Source organism: Boleophthalmus pectinirostris, unplaced genomic scaffold (genome assembly GCF_026225935.1).
Source record: "Boleophthalmus pectinirostris isolate CB_2022bp ecotype Guang Dong unplaced genomic scaffold, ASM2622593v1 HiC_scaffold_17, whole genome shotgun sequence".
Taxonomy (NCBI): domain Eukaryota; kingdom Metazoa; phylum Chordata; class Actinopteri; order Gobiiformes; family Gobiidae; genus Boleophthalmus; species Boleophthalmus pectinirostris.
The window spans coordinates 10,852,616-10,872,537 of NW_026571115.1; the positions used below are offsets into that span (position 1 = coordinate 10,852,616).

Sequence of the window (19,922 nt, forward strand, 5' to 3'; positions counted from 1 at the left end):
TTATATTTTTATACTGATAAAGTTGTGTAGATTTATCAAATATTCTGTAGGACAATTATCTTTTGAAAAAAAAAAAATAAAAATCACAAACAAAATAATATATCAATGCATAAATATTTGTTAATAAATACTATAAATATATTTCTATGATTTTGTTTGAGTCCAGACCAAATGTGTGTGGTCCAATGGTCAAACCCTGTGGTGTCCCTAAGAGGTTGTACAAACAGGTTAATAATGGCTTGATTGCTGAGTTAGTTATATAACTGGATTCAACATTAGTGCAGTGGTTCTCAAGCTTGAGAATGCGTACCACTGGAGATACACAAAGTTCTCTGTAGAAGTAGTGTTTGCTTATTTTATTCAACATTTTTATCCCATATGGGCATGTTTTTGATTCCTATAGCAATAGAGTAGTCCTATAGATCATATCTCAAGGGGCTTTCCATGAATACATTCAAATTCAATATATACCGGAATATTCCCTCTATAAATGTGGGTAGGTCTGTTGGTACTTCGAACACAAACTCTTTCCTTAGATAATACTTGGTGTGAAAAGCTTAAGAGACACTATAATAGTATATTTAGTTTTGTGCATATCTGAATACCCATGAACAAGCAGCAGATTGATTGGGCTTTTACAACACGAAACATCCATAAAAATGCATTACTGCAGTGTAATTCTCCCCATCCTTCATAAGAATTAGATTTAACCCCAAGCTCTGTCGAAAGCCTCAGTCCTATTCTGGCTTCTTTCAGTGGGCGGCGGTTGGATAACCTGATTGCACATACTTTGATTTCCAATGTGCTGGGGATAAAATGAGGTAGTTTGTGCATAACTTTGAGCCTGTTTTGTGTACAGATGCAGAACCACCTGTGCTGTCGTTCATGTAATTGTTTCATATAACAGCTGTGTCTTTGGAATATACTTTCGATATTCCACTAACTGTATATTTGAGAGCTAAATAACCTTATACATATGTTTACACTGTAGTTCTATAAAAAGCTCACTTCATTATCCCAAAGATGTTTTTTGCTATTCAACCCGTGTGTTTGAAATCACTAACCTGTTTCAGAGAAGTGGAAGATCAGAAGTACCAGGGGACCCAGAACTTGTGCTAGGATGGTTCTGGAGCACGTAGCTTGAAGATCAGCCTGTGTTTTAGATGGACAAATAATGAACCTATAACAGTAGCAGTCCAGCAAAGTTAATTTGGTCTTTATTTTAATAGATCATTTTTTCAGACTAAGGTTTTGTTTGTTTTCATACCTGATCACGTTAAGGAGGCAAACGAAATACTGGACTTTAAACAGGGACGAGGGGGCCTTTTTACTCTCACATGCCTGGTATACTGTCCTGAAGAAGTCAGAATGACATTAAAACCTGTTTAAATCATCTGACCGGACATGTCCAGCAACATGACGTAATCACTCTCAACCAAACTGAATTATGTACCATTTTTCTGACTTTAAGTTGTAAGTCTTTCATGGTTTGACTGGTTCTGTTACTTATACTCCGGTGTGACTTATATATTAAAATGTTCACACTGACAGCCGTGAGAGGGCACTCTAGGCTTGTGTGCCAATATCTGCTTCTCTATATTACTCCTGTACCATTGTCACTTGGCTCTACTGCTCATGTCTTTTGCAGAAAGAGCCTCTGTCCTGACTGCATCATGTCAGTCGATCGCACCAGTACTTCTGTACCACTGAAAACTGAAACAATTAAACAAACTTATAAAGACTGAGAAGACTGAACACAAATGCCCCAAAAAGAAAATAATATTTTGCAGATTACAAGTTGCAAGTAGGGAAATATATAGTTGAAAACGGTGATTGAGCAGCAGAAAATCTGGAGTGAGCAAGAAACTTGTGACAACAGGGAGAGTTCTCCATGCAACTTTCCTGGAAGTCATTGGATGGATCGACAAAGCCTGGACTTCAGTGACGACAGAAACCATCCTGTCGGGATTCAGAAAGGCCAGAATAATTCTAACTGGAACTGATGCTGAGTCTGATGACAGCTACGCAGAAGAGGAAGTGGCGCTCTGTTTACCTTCGGAGGCTGTGGAGTTGCTCAGAAGTGACACTGAGGATGAAGAATTCAATAGACTTAATGATTTGGAGTGAGATGGAGAGTTTGGTAATATGCCGCATTAACAACCTGTTGTTCTGTTCTATTGTTATTACTATAACTTGCCTTTCAAAATGTCAGTTTCTGGGGTCTGATTTTATAAAATAAATTTCCCCCAAAAAGTCCGACTTATAGTCCTGTGCGACTTATTTTTTTTCTTCTTCATTACACATTTTTTTGGCTGGTGCCACTTATACTCTGGAGCGACTTATAGTTTGAAAAATACAGTACTGTAACAATGAAAAAAAAGGTAAATAACTGTACTAAATATCTATTTTTTACTTTTTATATTCAAATTCTCACAGTAGCCACCATTTGCTATGTTGAAAAATATTTAGTAGAGTTATTAAACTTTTTTCCTTTACTACATAATTCCATATATCTTGTGTCATATATCTGATGTCTAAAATTAAAGGAAAAAAACATTGACTAAGATGGTGTGTCCAAACTTTTGACTGGCACTGTACATCTCAAAAACTATTCTCAGACTGCAATTTGAGAAAGGAAAAATATCATGAATGCACAGAGGTATTATATTCCATTGCCAATTTCCAGAATCCCTCTACTCTCTTCCCGGACACAAACTACTTACTATGGATTAGATGTGCTATTAACATTGTTCTTTTCAAAACACACCTCTTTAATATTTCATTATGTTTTGTCCCTGCGCTATGCTTACTGAATGAACTGCGGATCACCTCATTCACGTACCTGGACAGGTGTTTCAAACCCTGTTGTGTCTCTGTCTCCATGTGCCCCTCCCTCACCTGTACACCTGCTTTTGTTTGGACACATAACCGCATACACTGGACCCCCATCCTTGTCTTGTTACATCACAGTACTCCTCCGCTGACCTGAAGAGAAAGCAGATACGACTAGGATGAAATGGGATTAGAGTGTCTGGCCTGGTCATGTTGTTGTTGATCACTTGATATGAGAAGTTTGAGAACACTTTATCCAGCTTAGACACTTTACCCACTTGTTTATGGTATAGAGTGCTTAGTGAGGAGAATGCCAGTAAAGCTTCTGCTAATCAGGTATGGTTAAAGGTCCTATATTACGCAAAATTGACACTTATGAGCTTTAAGTCATGTTATAATGTTGTTACCTCATCGAAAACCTACCTAGAGTCGTGTTTTGTTTCATTCACACATCTGAGTAATCCTTTATTATTAGTCTGTCTACATCTCCAAATCTCCAAATGGCATGAGGCGGTAGTTTTCAAGTTAACAGCTACTTTTCACCTTCAGAAATCGGCAATTCCTGGTCTGAAATTAAACTAATGATTTTAGTGAAGGTGTGAAGAGTTTAAAAACACAGTGGGGCACTTCCAGGATTACCACATGACATCACAAGGTGGAACAGAGTGTTTTTCAGAGTGTTTGACAGAAGAACTCTGTCTAAATATGTATAGTTTGTGAAGAGGAAACTGTAACAACTAAAACTAAAATACTATAACATAGGTTACGTTCAGACTGCAGCCTGAAGTGACCCAAATCCGATTTTTTCGCCCCTATGCGACCTGTAGCTGATCTTTTCAAATGCGACCCAGACCACTTCGATATGTGCTCCTAAAACCGATACATACCCGATATTTTGACATGCGACTTCAGTCTGAATGGCCAGGATGGATGAATGCTATTGTGTGGTAACAAGGACCTGTTGTGAGTCAATACAATCCAACGCCGATGTGTTTGATCACTGAAATAGGCCGCCGAAGACGTGTTTCCTCCCATGAGAGTGGTGCAAGTAGAGGCTGACAAATGTACACAAACGTTCTTCTCGTCATATGAAAATTGTGTATGAACTCTGTGTCAGTGAACCAGCTTTCTACGGATGTTGCTGCCACTGCCCCACAAAACGAAATGGTCAAAAACATTGTCCTTCTCCTTCTCAGTCTCCTCCTTAAAACAAATAAGCTGTACGTACATGTGTACTCTGGTACGACAGCAACTTTAATATGCTCAGGTACTCAGGGCTCACGTCCATGTTTAGGCGACTTCCGTAAACACTGAGCTCACTCGCTGTGTGACGTCATCGTGTCCTCAAATGTGCATGCAGGACACTTTAGGGGCATTTAAAGTTCACACTGGAGATCACAAACAAGTTGCATTAAACTGGAAATGTGAACGACCTCGCAAAAAAGTCGGATTCCACAAAAAATCTGAATTGAGCGTTAAGCCCTGCAGTCTAAACGTAGTTATAGATCTGAAAATACTGCAATATGGACCTTTTCAAACTAGTGTTGTCATGACTCTAAAATTTCAAACTTGATTTCTTTTTTATATTGCCAAAAACGAATCAGAGACAAAAGACAAAAAAACAAATGCAGTCTTTTTTTTAAATAAGAAGTAAAAGTAGAATCGTGCCTCCGGTTAAAGCCAGAACATCACAGTGAGCTGAAGACTCAACAGTTTTAAAAGAACATTTTGTACAGTCGTGTTTATGTTGCTGTTACATTTAATCTGCGTGACTAAAGACTAATTTAAATGTAAATGCATTTCTAACTTATACTAATTATTTGAGAAGCCTGCAGTTCTCTTCAATGTGTTATTTTAGTCAGAGAAAGATGATAAATGTGCTAAATGTTACCAAAGCAACAAGCATTTCTTTTAATTTGTTGGCGATATGATTAGAATTCTTTACCACTTAATGCTGTTGCCTAGGAGCAGGAGGCGTTTGGGTCATTGTTTAAAAAAAAAAAAAAAGTTAAGTTGCGCAGTATTATGGTGGTTTTCAATATACTCAGAGCACAGACAAGACACAGTTTTTCACTGCCTGATTTTAACAAACATGAAAAACTAAAGTGTTATAATGCTGGAGTTGTGTTTTGTTTCATTCACATCCTTCAAAATGTCTGTTCCACCTTGTGAGGTCATTTAGTAGTAATTATCAAGTTAGCAGCTACCTTTTACGTATAGTTAGGAAGAGATTGGCAATTCTAGGACTGAAATCATTCAAGTGATTCGGCTTACCTTATGCATTCTGATTATCCTAATTACTCACCACAATGAGTTTATAAAAGCTTTTTCACAACTCTGAGACTGGAGAGACATTTTACCATTACATTAAAGTGAACAACAACTAGCATGCTAACACAATAGATGAGTAGCAATACAATTAGATGCACACACTATACGGTGGATTTATTTTGACGTCAAGGGCGGCTTACACAAAATGTTTGAACTGGGGCAAGTGAAGTCTTGCTCAAATACATGTGAAAGAGGTCCGTGTACCATTTGTTCTTTGAATTTCAAGAACGAAAAACAATAAAATGGCAAAACATTCATTATTGTATTTTAGTGTCAAAATAAAAAACTGATTTCGACCTCTAGTTCCAATATAATTTTTTTTTTTTTTCAAATAACACCAATCAAAACGGTCTCATGTCTATTTTAATTTTGATATTTTATTCTCTCAGGTTTATATGTTCGGGGAGTTCTGCTGCAGTGTCAACCATGGATCTATAATAAAAAATATTTTTTATTATAGTTCTATGGTGTCAGCTGAACAAAGGAGAGTTTATCACTGCTTCCTGTTTCAGGTCATGGAGTTCAACAATGACTCTAGGATGCGACATTAAACGCGTCGCTATTAAAGATGAAGACACGTTTGTTCACAAAATTGCAACGATTTCTCAGGTAAGTCCTTCTAGCAGCAGAACGTCTGGGGAAATAAACCAGAGAGATTAAAATATCCAAATTGAAATAGGCACTGCAACGGTTTTGATTGGTGTAATTGGACATAAACTTAAATTATTGAATTAAATAATGGAAATAGAGGTTGAACTTTGTTTTTGGGGTGTTTTTTTTTTGACAATAAAGCAGAAGAATGAAATAACAAACTGTTCTCCCATTTTATTTTTCATTCTTAATTGAAATTCAAAAGAACGAATGGTACATGGACCAAAATAAATCTGGCACAGCGATTTTAAAATGCTCTTACACTGAAAACAACCACATCAAGATTATAATCACAAACAAATAATTGAAAGCAAGTAACCAGCCTTATTCAAATAGAAGACGAGTGGGGAGTGATGTTGAAATACAGTGTAAATGGCTGAAGTAGTGGCTGGTGTACAGTGACTTCGACAGCTGAAGTTTGAGAGAAATCACAAAACTGCCCCGAGCCAACAACTGCCAGCACTGGAGCCTTATTACAATATCAACAAGCGCAAAGTGGAAAGACATTCTCCTGCTCATATGTGTTGGGTGTAAGGTGAAGCTAAGTTAGAACTGAAAGCTTAAAGGTACACCTCCTAAGATTTCTAGTGGAGGGTCCGCCACTTGCTCATCTCCACGGATATGTTATTGCTTTGTCTAGAATGTTCAACAGTGTAGATTAAACTTATATATCACAAGGGAAACAAGCAGTTGTCCATCTATTTTATACCAAGTACCACTAAGAGAATTCCAAGTATCACCAGATCTATACCCGGCATAATATTGGACTTTTCTTCACTTAGTATTGACAGATTTTATTGATCCACAAGAGGAATTACTTGGGCAGCTCACACATCAGAATAACAAAATGCAAGGCTAAAAAGGACTATACCAGGAGTCTCCAACCTGTAGCTCTCCACCCCCTTCCAAGTAACTCACCAAGGGATTTGTGAATTATACGTATAAGTAAAATTTGATGAATTAAATGCCTTTTACTACTGTACATGTATCATTTTGATGCCCAACTTTTTGTACTAATAAACTGATAATGATTTATGTTTTATAGGCATCTAATGATCTGATTTTTAAAATGAAAAATTGGGACACCCTCGGTTTGTGGTGTTTGGTAATAATAAAATTGTGAATCGAGTGCGTAATTAAGGAAAACTTTTCTGCACTTTCTGACATGAGTCGGTATAGTCACATTTTCTTTGCGTTTTGGTCATTTTTCAGCAGCTTTTCTGTATTTTCTCAAAACAAATAACAATTAATGCCTCTGTTTACTGCTAGCAGGGATCAAATTGGTCAAAATAGGGACACCTGGGACAGATCACAGACAGATCACTGGTTTTGGATAAATCTGCTAAGACAGGGGACACATGGCCCAAAAGTGAGACTGTCCCGGGGAAATATGGACATCCCCCCTGGGGGGGCGCGAGGCTCCGTCAAGGGGGGCGCGTTTGACCTCGGGGAGCATGCTTTTTTATTTTTTTATTTAGATTTTTTTTTTTTACTGTCTTAAGGGCCGTTCACACCAAACCGTCAAAAAACGCCTTGACGCCTCTATTTGGAGCCTTTGCATTTGAGTTTAGACGCCCCCGACGCGCATCTTTGACGCCGTGGACGAACGGGACAAAAATACTTGACGCGCGTCCGTTGCCCTGGAAACAAGAGCCCGGTCCGCTCTTTTCCCGAAACAATGTCAGACCAGACTGAGAGAGAGTTTTTATGACATAAAACATCAGCGGAGGAGATCGGGTCGACGACTGGGGCGTATATCTATTTCTACTCCGCTAATGACACTGGATCAGTCCCGGTCTAGTCCTGGTCTAATACCGGTCTGGTCCTGGTCTAATCACGGTCTAGTCCCGGTCTGGTCCCGGTCTAGTCCCGGTCTAGTCCTGGTCTAATCACGGTCTAGTCCCGGTCTAGTCCTTGTTTAGTCTCGGTCTAGTCTCGGTCTAGTCCTGGTTTGGTCCTGGTCCGGTCCTGGTGTAGTCCTCGCGATCAGCTCGGTGATTGTGGTGTATATATTTATGCTCCGCTCATGTTTGTGGTTCTCGTTCTGGTTCTCGGGTCTTGCTTCCTGATAATAACGTCGCTGCGTCTCTGGATACTCGTCCCTGATTGGTTGACGCGGCGCGTCTGACGCGAAAAGTTCAGCATTTTCAACTTCTTGACGCTGACGCCTTGGACGCGCGTCTTGGCCGCTGACGCCAAAACGCTGAAGACGCGCCGCGCTGACGCCAGATTCGCGCCGCGCTGACGCCGAAAACGCGCCGCAAAAACGCAGGACGCTCTAGTCGCGCGTCCACATAGACTTTACATAGAAAGTGGACGCTTTGACGCTTTGGTCTGAACGGGCCTTTAGAATAAAAGTGCAATTGCACTTCCACTACATTAGGGGGCAGTGGCGCTCTCATTGGCAGAGTGTGTGCAGGGACATGGCGCAGGGAGCATTCGCTCGGTGGTGTAGGAGTTTTGTTTGCACTGAGCATGCGCGCTTTGCACACAGCACAGAGTTTGAGTATGAAGTGTAGACACGAAGTGTAGCAGACCCTCAAGTGACACCATGAAAACATATTTAACAGGGATGAGAAGACAGGCGGAGAGAGACGGAGATAAAGAGACAAACGAAAATCTCCCGAAAGCTAAGACGAGGAAATATGATGAAGCGTATGTAGCGCTTGGCTTCACTGTGACTACGGTGGGAGACGAGGAAAGACCGGTGTGCTTACTGCGTCTAAAAATGTTGGCAGCCGACAGCATGAAGCCCAATAAATTAAGGCGTCACTTAAATACATTACACCCCAATCACTCTGATAAGCCGCTTGAGATTTTTCAGCGAAAACGTGCCGAATATTGCCGACAATCATCCCGCTTTGTGACTGCTACTTCAGTAAACCAGCGAGCGTTGTTGGCGTCATATAAGGTGGCAGTGTTACGCACAGGTGTACTTATAACAATTTTGGGGGGGGGGGGCGCGAGATGTTTTATTCGTCCTAGGGGGGCATGACAGAAATAATTGAGAAGCACTGCCTAATCTAATTGTACCTCATCTAAGACTTGCTGAGGCTCTTTTATATACAAAATTTCTTGTGACCGCTAAAACTAGTAGCTCTCTGGCATTTTAGTTTTGTAAAGGTAGCTCATTGGAGGAAAAAGGTTGGAGACCCCTGGATTATGCTTTTGTTATTCTATTTCTAAATGATGACAAATGTGGATTAAAGGTTGAATAGAGGATTTTCCAAGGAAAGAGCTAGATACCATGGTTGTTTACGACACATATAGAATTGCTGAACGAATTGCCAGAAGAAATGTATTATTTAACATGTTAGTCTTTTGACCCTTCGTCTGCTTCAGTGCGTGCAATCGCTGGAAGGAATCTCCAAAAATTACCTTAGTTTGGCTCCTTTTCCCCTTCTCTTCTTCTTTCAGCGACCTCAACCAGCGACCTTTTTTTTTTTTTTTTTTTTGTGGCAAACTGGTTGTGGATTCTTGTCTGTCATTGTAACAAACTTTGTGCTAACTGCGAGGAGGACTACAGTTCGAAAAAGACACTAAGAACAGCTGTGCTGGTTGAGTAAACAGCGTCTTGCGTATGTTGAATGCATGAGAGGTGTTCGTAAATCATGAGATCCCAACACTGGCAAGACAATTTGCGAGAAACTTGGGGAGCTTGACTGACACTCTCTACTACTCAGACTGCAGGGCTTAATGCTCAATTCCAATTTTTTTGTGAAATCCGATGTTTTTGCGAGCTCGTTCACATTTCCAATTAAATGCGACTTGTCTGTGACTTCAGTGTGAACGGTAAACGGCCCGAAAGTGTCCCGCATGTGCACTGGAGGACACGATGACGTCAACCCCATGCGTCCACCGCAGCGAGCGTGCTCTGTGTTTACGGAAGTTGTCCAAACACGGACGCGAGCATTGAGCACCTGGTGATTTTACAGTTCCGGTTTCCGCCTGCTTCAGCGCAGAATAGTGACGTTTGTCGCTTGTTGATGACGTGTAGGTCGGATGGATGCGCTTTGGCCGTTCAGACTGAAGTCGCATGTCAAAAGATCAGATATGTATCGGTTTCAGGACCACATATCCAAGTGGCCTGGGTCGCATTTGAAAAAAATCGGATCTGTGCCATTCAGACTGTCATTAAAAGATCGGATACAGGTCACATAGAAGCCAAAAAATCGGATTTGGGTCACTTCAGGCTGCAGTCTGAACGCAGCCTAACAGCCAACAGATAATGAGGTAGCCTTGGTATCCATTAGCCCCACCACGTCCACAGTTGATGGACTTTCTTCTTGTTTTTTGTTTTTTTGGTCATCATAACTAAAAGGCTGCTGCATCTCTATAATGCTATTTTGAATTTTCATTGACAATTTGAAACAAAAAAAGCCTCCATACGACCTTTAAACTATTGCTGAATTCTGCTGAATATTTGCATACCACAGTTTGAGAACCATTGCTATACGGGGAGCATGGAAGACATCAGGAAAGAATGGCATTTGTTTTGCCGGGGATCCAGAATACACACTTCTTCAATACTTTATGAAAATGTGAGTCTGGTCACTGGTGAATCTCCCCATTTTCAGATGGGTGTGATTGACAAATGGATATTAGACAATCAGGGACATGTATGGTGCTCGATATCGTGAAAAATAAAGTAAAAATAAATCGTAAATCATAGGTGACCAGTGAGCACGTTCGTCTCACGTGTCACTGAAAAAAAAATGCAATGAAGGGAGTGATGATCAGGCTTACATCAGGGCCTGTTTACATGAGAACGCTTGCGGGTAAAAATGACAAAATATTTTATCAGAGGTGCTTTTCCTTTAGATGGTGATGGCGTTTTTGGGGCTTAAAAACACAGAAATCTGAAACCACCCTCCAGAGTGGAAAAGTAGAATACACTCTGCCGTAGGGTTTCAGTCTACACTGTCCAAGACGCAAAACTCTGGTCAGATCCGCTAATTTCACGTACGCGTTTACATCACACACATCAACACCTAGCGTCATGCATACCCAATTGAATTTCACACACTTTTGCATCACTGTGCACGCAGATTTCCTCCTGAAACGCTTGTCTAGACACAGAATAAAAAGTGAAAACACGACGGCACTTTTGCGTCTTCTGTTCAACCCGTCATCATATCAGACCTGCAAACTTGTCGCTTTTCGGCTATAATCACCTTTTCTTGGTCAGTTGGGTCATTCAGACACTGTCACCTTTTTTTCTCTGAGGAGTTTGCAAGTCTGTCATATAAACGTAGCCTCAATCTGCATAAAAATACAAAGAGATGTTATTCTGGATTTCTGGCAATCATTTGTTATGTTTTATATCGCTGCGATTTTATTAGCACATGCTCTAAAAATGCGCTATGCAACTTTTCTTTTGGAAGTTTTTTTTGCCTGAAATGTTCCACAGTATCTCTTGAGTGAGGTACAGAGCAGCTTTTGAATACGTTTCGACAAACATTGAAGCAGATGTTTTAATATGAAAGATTTGTCACTGGGGACACATGTTCTGAGACGACAGATGAGCCACTGTTTACGGCCTGACTGAGGGAGAGGAGCAGTCGCCTTCACTGCAGTCTATTGGACAATATGTTTTGTTATTGTCTCTTCCTTTGAATACAGAACGTCCCATTAGACACTGATGGACCTAGTTTGACATCCTCATTCAAGCACATAGCTCTACTTGTAACTTGACCTTAAAGTTGCACTGTGTACCTTTGGGGTTGAGGGTCCGTCACCTGTTTGTTTCTATGGATAAGTCATTGTTCTGCTTTGAATGTTCCACAGTATGACATTAAACAGATCTACTTTACATGTATCCAATTACAGGTGGTTTTATTGCTCAAAAATACATAAAAGCACTGTGAGCGGGGTCTGACCTACAACTTGGCCTGGTTTGGTCTCCATGATTCTAGAAAGATTTAAGGTCATACTGTGAAACATTCCAGACAAAGCAATAACATCTCCATGAAGAAAACTATTCACTAGAAAAGTTACACAAGGCACCTTTAAACTGACCAGTATGTGAAAGAGGGAAAAAAAAAAAACAAAAAAACCCCTATGTTCTCGTAAACTGGCTTCTGCCAAATAAACACAAGTCTCTGATTTCGTCTGAAAATGTGAAGAACAGAACTATATGTTAAATGGTTGGCAGTGTTTCAAACATTCCTGTGTTATAATATTGTTTCCTCATTAAAAACATGAATAGAAAAAATTCACTCTAAGTTGTGTTTTGTTTCATTCACACAAACACACAAGCCCTGCATATTTAGGCTGAGTTCTTCTCTCAAACAGAAAACACCCTGTTTGACCTTGTGATGTCATGTGATTACAGGAAGTGCTCTACTGTGTTTTTAAACTCCACACACCTTCACTTGAATTTGAAAAAGTTATAGCCTTGATAAACAAATCTAAATTTCTCCTAAATAAGAAAGCTCTGTATACAATTTACTGTACTCTTATCTTACCCCATTTAAGTTACTGTGTAGAGGTCTGAGGAAATCCTTATAAAAATCACACAGACATATTGTTTAAATTACAAAAAATTAGCTCACTTAGTCAGATATAGAGAACATATGAATGCACTTTTTTGCCAATCAAAGATACTGAAATTTGGAGACCTGTTAAAATTCAAAACATGTCAAATCTTTAATCTTTAAAGTGAAACTCAACCTGCTCCCAGATAACATTCAAAAACTGTTTTGCACAAATGAATTGAAATACAACCTGAGAGGTCAAATGAATTTTAAAAACAGTTCTCTTGAACCACTCTCAAAAGCATGTGTGTTACCAGACGTGGAGCAGACTTTGATGGAACAGCTTAGATGACCATATCAAAGCTTGTACTAACTTGGTGCACTTCAACAAACAATATAAAAATCAAATCTTACAAAAATACCTAGAAGACATAGATATATTTTCTTCACAATTAAACCACAACTGTTAACTAATCACCGCTTCATGACATCATAAGGTGGAACAGAGCATTATGAGCTTTGGAGATGTAGACAGACTAATAATAAATGATGTGTGAATGAAACAAAACACAACTCCAGATCAGTTTTTGAGGAGGTAACAGAATTATAACATGGCTTAAACCACATAAGAGTCAATTTTGCATAATATGAGACATTTCCCTTTTAACAAAATCTATTACATGTTCTTTTGATTACATATTTCTCATGTCTACTTTTATATCTGTATAAAACCTCCCTAATTTGCAGGTCTACACCTCTGCTGGTTGAATTATCATTGCCATTTCTCCCTCATTGTTAGAGTATTATTATTTCTGATTTGGTGAGGGCACAATTCATTATTTTGTTATGAAACTTCAGTTGTGACATTTCTCAACCAGGAAATGCACCAGTGTCTGCTTCCCGCTGTCAATTAACATCCCCGTACAATATCTGAACCAGAGCTCTTGCTTGGACATCCCGCTATGCTACCACCATCTCATTTGCTTCAGTGTGCTTCTCCTCTCCAAAGAATGCACCCTTTTATTACAGATAATCTAATCAGAGTGGTAATGGGAAATCTTAACAGTCCATGTGGTTGGGACAGATTGTGGAGAGCTGGATGCCGCTTCGTGCTACACTTAGACATATGCTGTTTCGTAGTGGGCGAATTAGAGTGTGAGAAATCCTACTTCTTCGCCGTGATCCCAAACCGAACAGGGACAATCTCGAGCCAAGTTAGTAGTTTGTGTTGCTCTGAGTGGACTATATTACTATCATTAAGGCCACAGCACCAAGACAATAAAAGAGATTATGGTATATTGCCATTGTGGAGTATCTTAGTTGCTATGTTCACTCTAAATAAGTGCTTAATGTTAGTAATTCAAGAACAGATATCCCATTAAAGGTCCTACATTATGCAAAATGGATCCTTGTGAGCTTTAAGGCATGTTAATAATGTTATTACCGCCTCAAAAACAAACCTGGAGTTGTGTTTTGTTTCATTCACACATGTCTGAGTAATCCTTTGCTATTAGTCTGTCTGTATCTCCAAAACTCAGAATGCTCTGTTCCACCTTGTGATGTCATGAAGCAGTAGTTTTCAACACGTTCCAACAGCTACTTTTACTGTTAGTTCAGTAGAGATTGTCATTTTTAGGACTGAAAGAACTTGAATGATTCTAGTGATGTATGGAGTTTAAAAACACAGTAGAACCCTTATCACATCACAAGGTGGAGTGTTTTCTGATTGAGAGATGAACTCAGATATTTGTGAATGAAATGCAACACGACTCCAGGTATGTTTGTGATGAGGAAATGGCATTATAACATAGATCAGAAAAAAAGAAAATAACGTAATGAAAACCGTCACACTTTCCTTGCTCCTTACACTGAACAAAAAAAGTAATCGGTCGTCCACTGTTGTTTGAAATTTCTGCACTCTCTGTCAACTTTTCTTACTTTAACACTAGTCATTTTGCTGTCCTTGACTGCTCTATAGTACTCTGCTCATGCGTTGATTTTCACTGTTTGAACTCAAGCTTTTCAGGTGATGAAAATTTGGTGGCAAATGTAAATAAAAATATAAATACTTCATATACATATATACATTTTTAAATTGAAAACCAAAAAAAAAAAAATCAACAAAATACAAGATGCTGATGTTTTATTATTTACCAAAAAGTAATTGAAAAAATATTCTATGACAACTTTTGAGGATTGCCTTATAGGGCCATTTCAAGTGGTGGGGGGCAGAGGGGCTGGGGGGGCCGGTCTACAGGACATGGATGGCTGAAGTTGGCCCGCGGGCCTTAGTTTGATGACCCCTGCTTTAATGTAAGAGAGGTCCATAGTCTTAATATCCAGTACTTAATTACTGTGCTTTTGTCTAAACTTAAAGATGCACTGTGTATGTTTTTGTTGGAGGATCTGCCCCTGGCTTGTTTCCATGGGAGTGTTATCACTTTACCCGAAATGTTCCACTGTACTTCTTTAAACTGATCTCCATGGTGACAAGCAGGTAACGCAACTATGCCATCTTACAGCTCAGATCTGTGAAGAACTACTGTAACCACACTCTTATGAGAATGTATGTTTTTCATGTACTTTTAGCTATAAATAAAACACTTTTAATTTAATAAATATAACCGTGACAGCAAAACTTTGGTCTCTGAAAGTTGTAATTTAATTAAGGAGATAGGTTGGGGTATTAATTAAGTAGTCTGAATCATTCTTCACAGTCTTAAATTAACTGACTCTTGTGAGCTTTAAAACATGTTAGAATGTTGTTACCTCATGAAAAACAGACCTGGAGTTGTGTTTTGTTTCATTCACACATGTCTGAGTAATCCTTTATTATTAGTTTCTCAACATCTCCAACACCCAGCATGCTCTGTTCTACCTTGTGATGTCATGTAGTGGTACTTTTCATTTAACAGCTATTCTTCACATTTAGATCAGTAGAGATTGGCGATACAAGGGCTCAAACACTTCCTGTATTACCACATGACATCATAAAGTGGAAGAGAATGTTTTGTGTTTGAAAGCTAAATATGCAGGATTTAATTTAAGCATGTGTGATTGAAACAAAGCACAACTCCAGGTACACAGCAAAAACTGGAGGGTTAAAAGTTCAGGGTAAAATATTTCAGAGTTGTTTTTAACACAAAAAGTGTTATTTTAACTATTTGAAAGTTAAGTGGGGGTTCGAGTTGGGGTTATTTGCCAGAGTTGATATGGTTGAAGATAATTCAACTTCCCCTAGTGTTAATTCAACTTCTCTTAGTGTTAATTCAACTTATGTTAATTTGGCTCCTCTCACCCACCACTTCCAACTCCCGTGAGAGAAGACCAGTTTGAACCAGTTTTGTACATAATTTCATCTTAAATTAACTAAAATAAAGTGTAAAAATAAAACATGTGTTCTTTAGCTAAATCAGGATAACCCTCCAAAGTGTTATCTGTTTACTCTCAATATGTTAACATATTGAACTCTTGATTTCGGGGTTAAACAGGAACTCTGGTCCAGTGTTACTTCATTAACATTTCCAAAAATATTAAATTAACTCTAGAACAGATTGGACTCATATAAACCCTGAGAAAATGTTCAAATTGATTCTGCGAGAGTCAATTTTAACACTCCACTTTTTGCTGTGTATGTTTGTGATGAGGAAACAACATTATAACATTACAATATTATACCCGAGATAAAATGGGCCTTTTTAATAATCCATTTGTTCATTATGAATTAAGTCATGCTTCATTAAGGCTATTAAAAGTCTATTATTAACTCACTCATCTGCCTGTCTACTCCCCACACTTCCACACATTACATCTGCTGTTGCCAAGCTGTCCTCTTATGCCCAGTCATTACAGCTCTATTCTCTGATGATCTTTACTTATTAATGTTGTTTTTCGGCACTACTTTGAGTGGATGTGAGAATGCACTGGTCTGTTTTTTGCACGGTCAATGGGCACACGTGTGAATGCATGGCTGTCTCTCTTCTTAAGGATTCATCTCGGGCCAGGCTCTCCTAACAAGTGCTAAAATAATAATGAGAACATCCCTTGCTTCTGAGGGGCTTGCTTAGCTGAAGGAGATGGAGACGAAGGAGTTCGGAGTCAAATTTAAACTTACAACCCCCCCAAAATATCCCCAGCTGACACCTTAAATTAGGTTTGAGCCTCAAAATAGACAATTTTCAACTTCACGCTGTCAGGATGAGTAATGATTTATTAAACTTGGCTAACGCTGCTAACGCATAATTGTTCTCTCTTTTCGTGCGATAACCTGATTTAAAGGTGCATTCTGTAACTTTTTTGGTGGCAGGTCCATCAAATAACCTTAACCCTTTTCTCCATGGAGATGTTATTGCTTTATCTGGAATGTTTCACAGTATGGTTTTAAATATTTCTATCTTAAGGGAGAACAAACCAGATCAAGTTACAGGTCAGATTTGTGGAGAGGCGAGCCCACTCAGTCAGAATTCCTGTTTGTCTAGGTCTTTTTGAGATATTGTAATTGAATAAATGTAAGGAGAACTATTTAATGTCATACTCTGGAACAATCTGGACAAAGCAATAACATCTCCATGGAGAAAAACATTTAAACCTTTACACCTTTAAAGTCCATTATATGAATAATTTGGAACAGGAAGATTTCTGGACTGCCGCTGGTCAAAGCCGATATAAGCTTAGAGCCACTTCATAGAAAGTGATTTCTCTGCACCACTTATTTTATGGAGACACACTGGCAAAAAAATCTATGTAGTTTGTGATATTACTGCAGGTAAACCCAATTTTGTGTAATTAGATCTATTTGTTATTGCTGCTTATTACTCTGAAACCTTTGTAATTTTAGACCTGTTCTACAAGCCTGGGGTATTTTCGGAAAGGAATTTCAAATCAGTTTGAAGGGACCACTTTTCTAATGAGGCACAGTTTTGAAATAACATCATAGTGGCAAAACACCAGCAGGAGACAGCTTTTGATTACAACTTGTTTACAACCAGGAAACACCAGGATTTTAAAATTTGTCCCACTGCCCTTTGAAATTTATTTTGGTTGTGTGCTGTGAATTCTTCAATTTAATGTAGGAACTGGTCACAAGCTGCCTCAATATTTCCTTATTTTAACTTTTGAAAAAGCTATTATCAGATGCCAGTTTTCCTAATCTTGATAAAGCGGCTTTATACAAATTAGTTGTTGCCTGTAAGTGCTCCAAAGATGACAAGACATTTGACTTAATCCATATTTTAATATTTAAATGACATGCTGCATTCTTCAAGTTTCAGTTTGGTACAAAATATTCATGCAGCATCAGTGAAAAGTGCAAAACGTCTCAGAAAAATCACGTGTACATGTCACGTAAAGTCACGTACAGCGAGCATGCCAAAGGACGAGGATCACTCCATAAAGCTGTGAAAGACTCCAGTTCAAATCGTGCAAAGTGGAAGTTACCCAAAGAGCAGAAAATACTTTGTGACAGGTCCATTGTAAAATACCTCACTCACTGTAAAACTAGAATTCACAATCATGCTGAAGAACATTCATTTATCTCTATTCCAAAAACTAACGCAAAACATTATGAGGTAACAACTTGTAAACATTTCTGTGAGTTTTGTTCAAGTTGGCAATTTCAAATGCACTGATCCATCTCCACATGTAAACAATCGGCCGTGTTTTACGCACGGACTTTACGCGCGGACAGAGTGGCTGAAGCAGCAGCCGTGAGGAAGGACACGGTGAGTCTTTGCATATGCGTCCTCTGACCGAGGGACGTGCGGAGTTTAAGTCCTAGCTGAGCCCGATCATCACCGTCTCCACGTCTTTGGACGGTCTCCGGTCCTTCACCAGGAAGTTGATCATGCTTTCAGACTTGATCATCAGGTTGCAGCCGAGGAAGAAAATCCCGAAGACCACAGTGAGCGACAGGACGCACAGCACCGCAATCTGCACCACGCGCATCACAAAGAGTTTGCGCTCGTCCTGTAGTAGGTTCAGGGGCCCCCCTCCGTCCGCGGTCACCACTGTGTCCGTGGCGTTCCCGGAGTAGTTGGCCAGAGTCCCGGCTATGGTCTGACTGCTGTTATACAGCGCGCCCTGCGTTAAGTCAAACAAAGACACGTTCATCTTTCCGTTATAATTGTCACAAAGTGGACTCCACCAAAAAAACAGAACTGGAGACTAAACTTCGAGTCATGTGCGTAATACAAAATAACAAACTAAGAAAACAAAACATATGTTTTTAAGGTTTGGATGAAGCTCCGCGCGTAAAGTCCACACCGCCGTCTCCTGCGCAAAAGCCAAGTGTCTGGTGGTAAATATGCGTGCGTCCTGAGTCCAGTCTCTCCCCGCGGTGTAATAGGAGATGGTCCCACGCGCGTCCGTGCTCGCCCGCGAGCGTCCCTTTTGTGCCAAGTCTCTGGTGCGTTTTAAAGTGACGATGAGGATGGCGATGATGAGCTCCCCGCGGAGCGCAGCGGCGCTGCGCAGCAGGACGCGCTCAGGTGCGTATGACGACACACGCCTCACATTTCTAATTACACGAGTCCCACACACCTTCAGATGACACATCCAATAAACTGTATGTTTAATTTAGACAGAGAACGTTTAATAAGAAAGTGACTGGGACTTAAAACTACCTTTTCTCTTCACTGCGTGTACTTAGTGATGGATAATTCAATTAATTATAACTGAGATGACTTTCTTCCAGTTTGCTGTTGCTCTGGTTCTGTGTTGTCTGTGTAAATAATGATTTCCATCACTCTAAAAGCCTCTTGTTTTTTTTTTTTTTTTTTAATTGTTTGTCACAAAGTGAATACATTTAATCCTTAATTTAAACATTATAAATCATTTTTTCCAGACCAATCTATTTCAAAACTTCAGATTAGTTTTAGTTTCATGTGTAACTGATTTGATCAAGTTTGGATATATTTTTAGACTTGGGCGCTTGTTGCTGAGGAAACTGTCATGGAAAGCTGGACGGAGATAGAAAGTGTGAAGTCAGACATGAAGCATGAATTAATAAAATGACTGAACTGCAGCAAATATTTATCTGACATATTGGCTCCTGCTGTTGTGCAGATATTCATCTTTTGTAATGAAATCTTTGCTTGTGTAATTTAAATGTGGACAGTTCAAGATGGGCTCTGTGGTTAACCAACATAAAGTGAGTCGCCCATACAGTCTGTCAGTGCAGACATAAAGCCATGTGTAATTTGAATATTTAATTTGAGCTTTCAGGGATGCCCACAGGATATACTGATCATTGAGTTTTATGTTTCGAGTCATTAAGAAGACTCACCTTTGACCTTTATGGTTTCTCAGTATTGGTTTTACAACTATAAAGAAAAAAGACACATACAAGTTTTTCTCATCCTCAGAATATGGACATCCTCAGAGGGTGTACAGAAATATTCACTTTAATTCTGCCTATTTACACAATGAAAATAGAAAAACATTAGATCAAACACAGTGTAAATCAGTGTAACTGGTGCAGTGGACAGTTCCTGGTGCTGAACATGGGTTTGAACAAATGACTTTGTTTGTTTTAATCTTATGAAAACAAAAACCTTGAAATTCAATTGAGGCCCCTCTGTGTCTCAGTAAGTAGCTCTCAGCCTCTGATTGTCAAGTATTTCTGCAAACAACAAT

At 39.3% G+C, this 19,922-nt stretch overlaps 1 protein-coding gene across 1 annotated transcript; it reads right to left on the reverse strand.

Annotated features, from left to right (window-relative positions):
* Positions 1-17,626: 17,626 nt before the first annotated feature.
* Positions 17,627-18,630, reverse strand: rprml (reprimo-like). The gene has a single exon (XM_055152883.1). It carries the CDS (start codon positions 18,396-18,398, stop codon positions 18,063-18,065), a length of 336 nt encoding a protein of 111 aa, XP_055008858.1. The 5' UTR covers positions 18,399-18,630; the 3' UTR covers positions 17,627-18,062.
* Between the last annotated feature and the right edge of the window lie 1,292 nt (positions 18,631-19,922).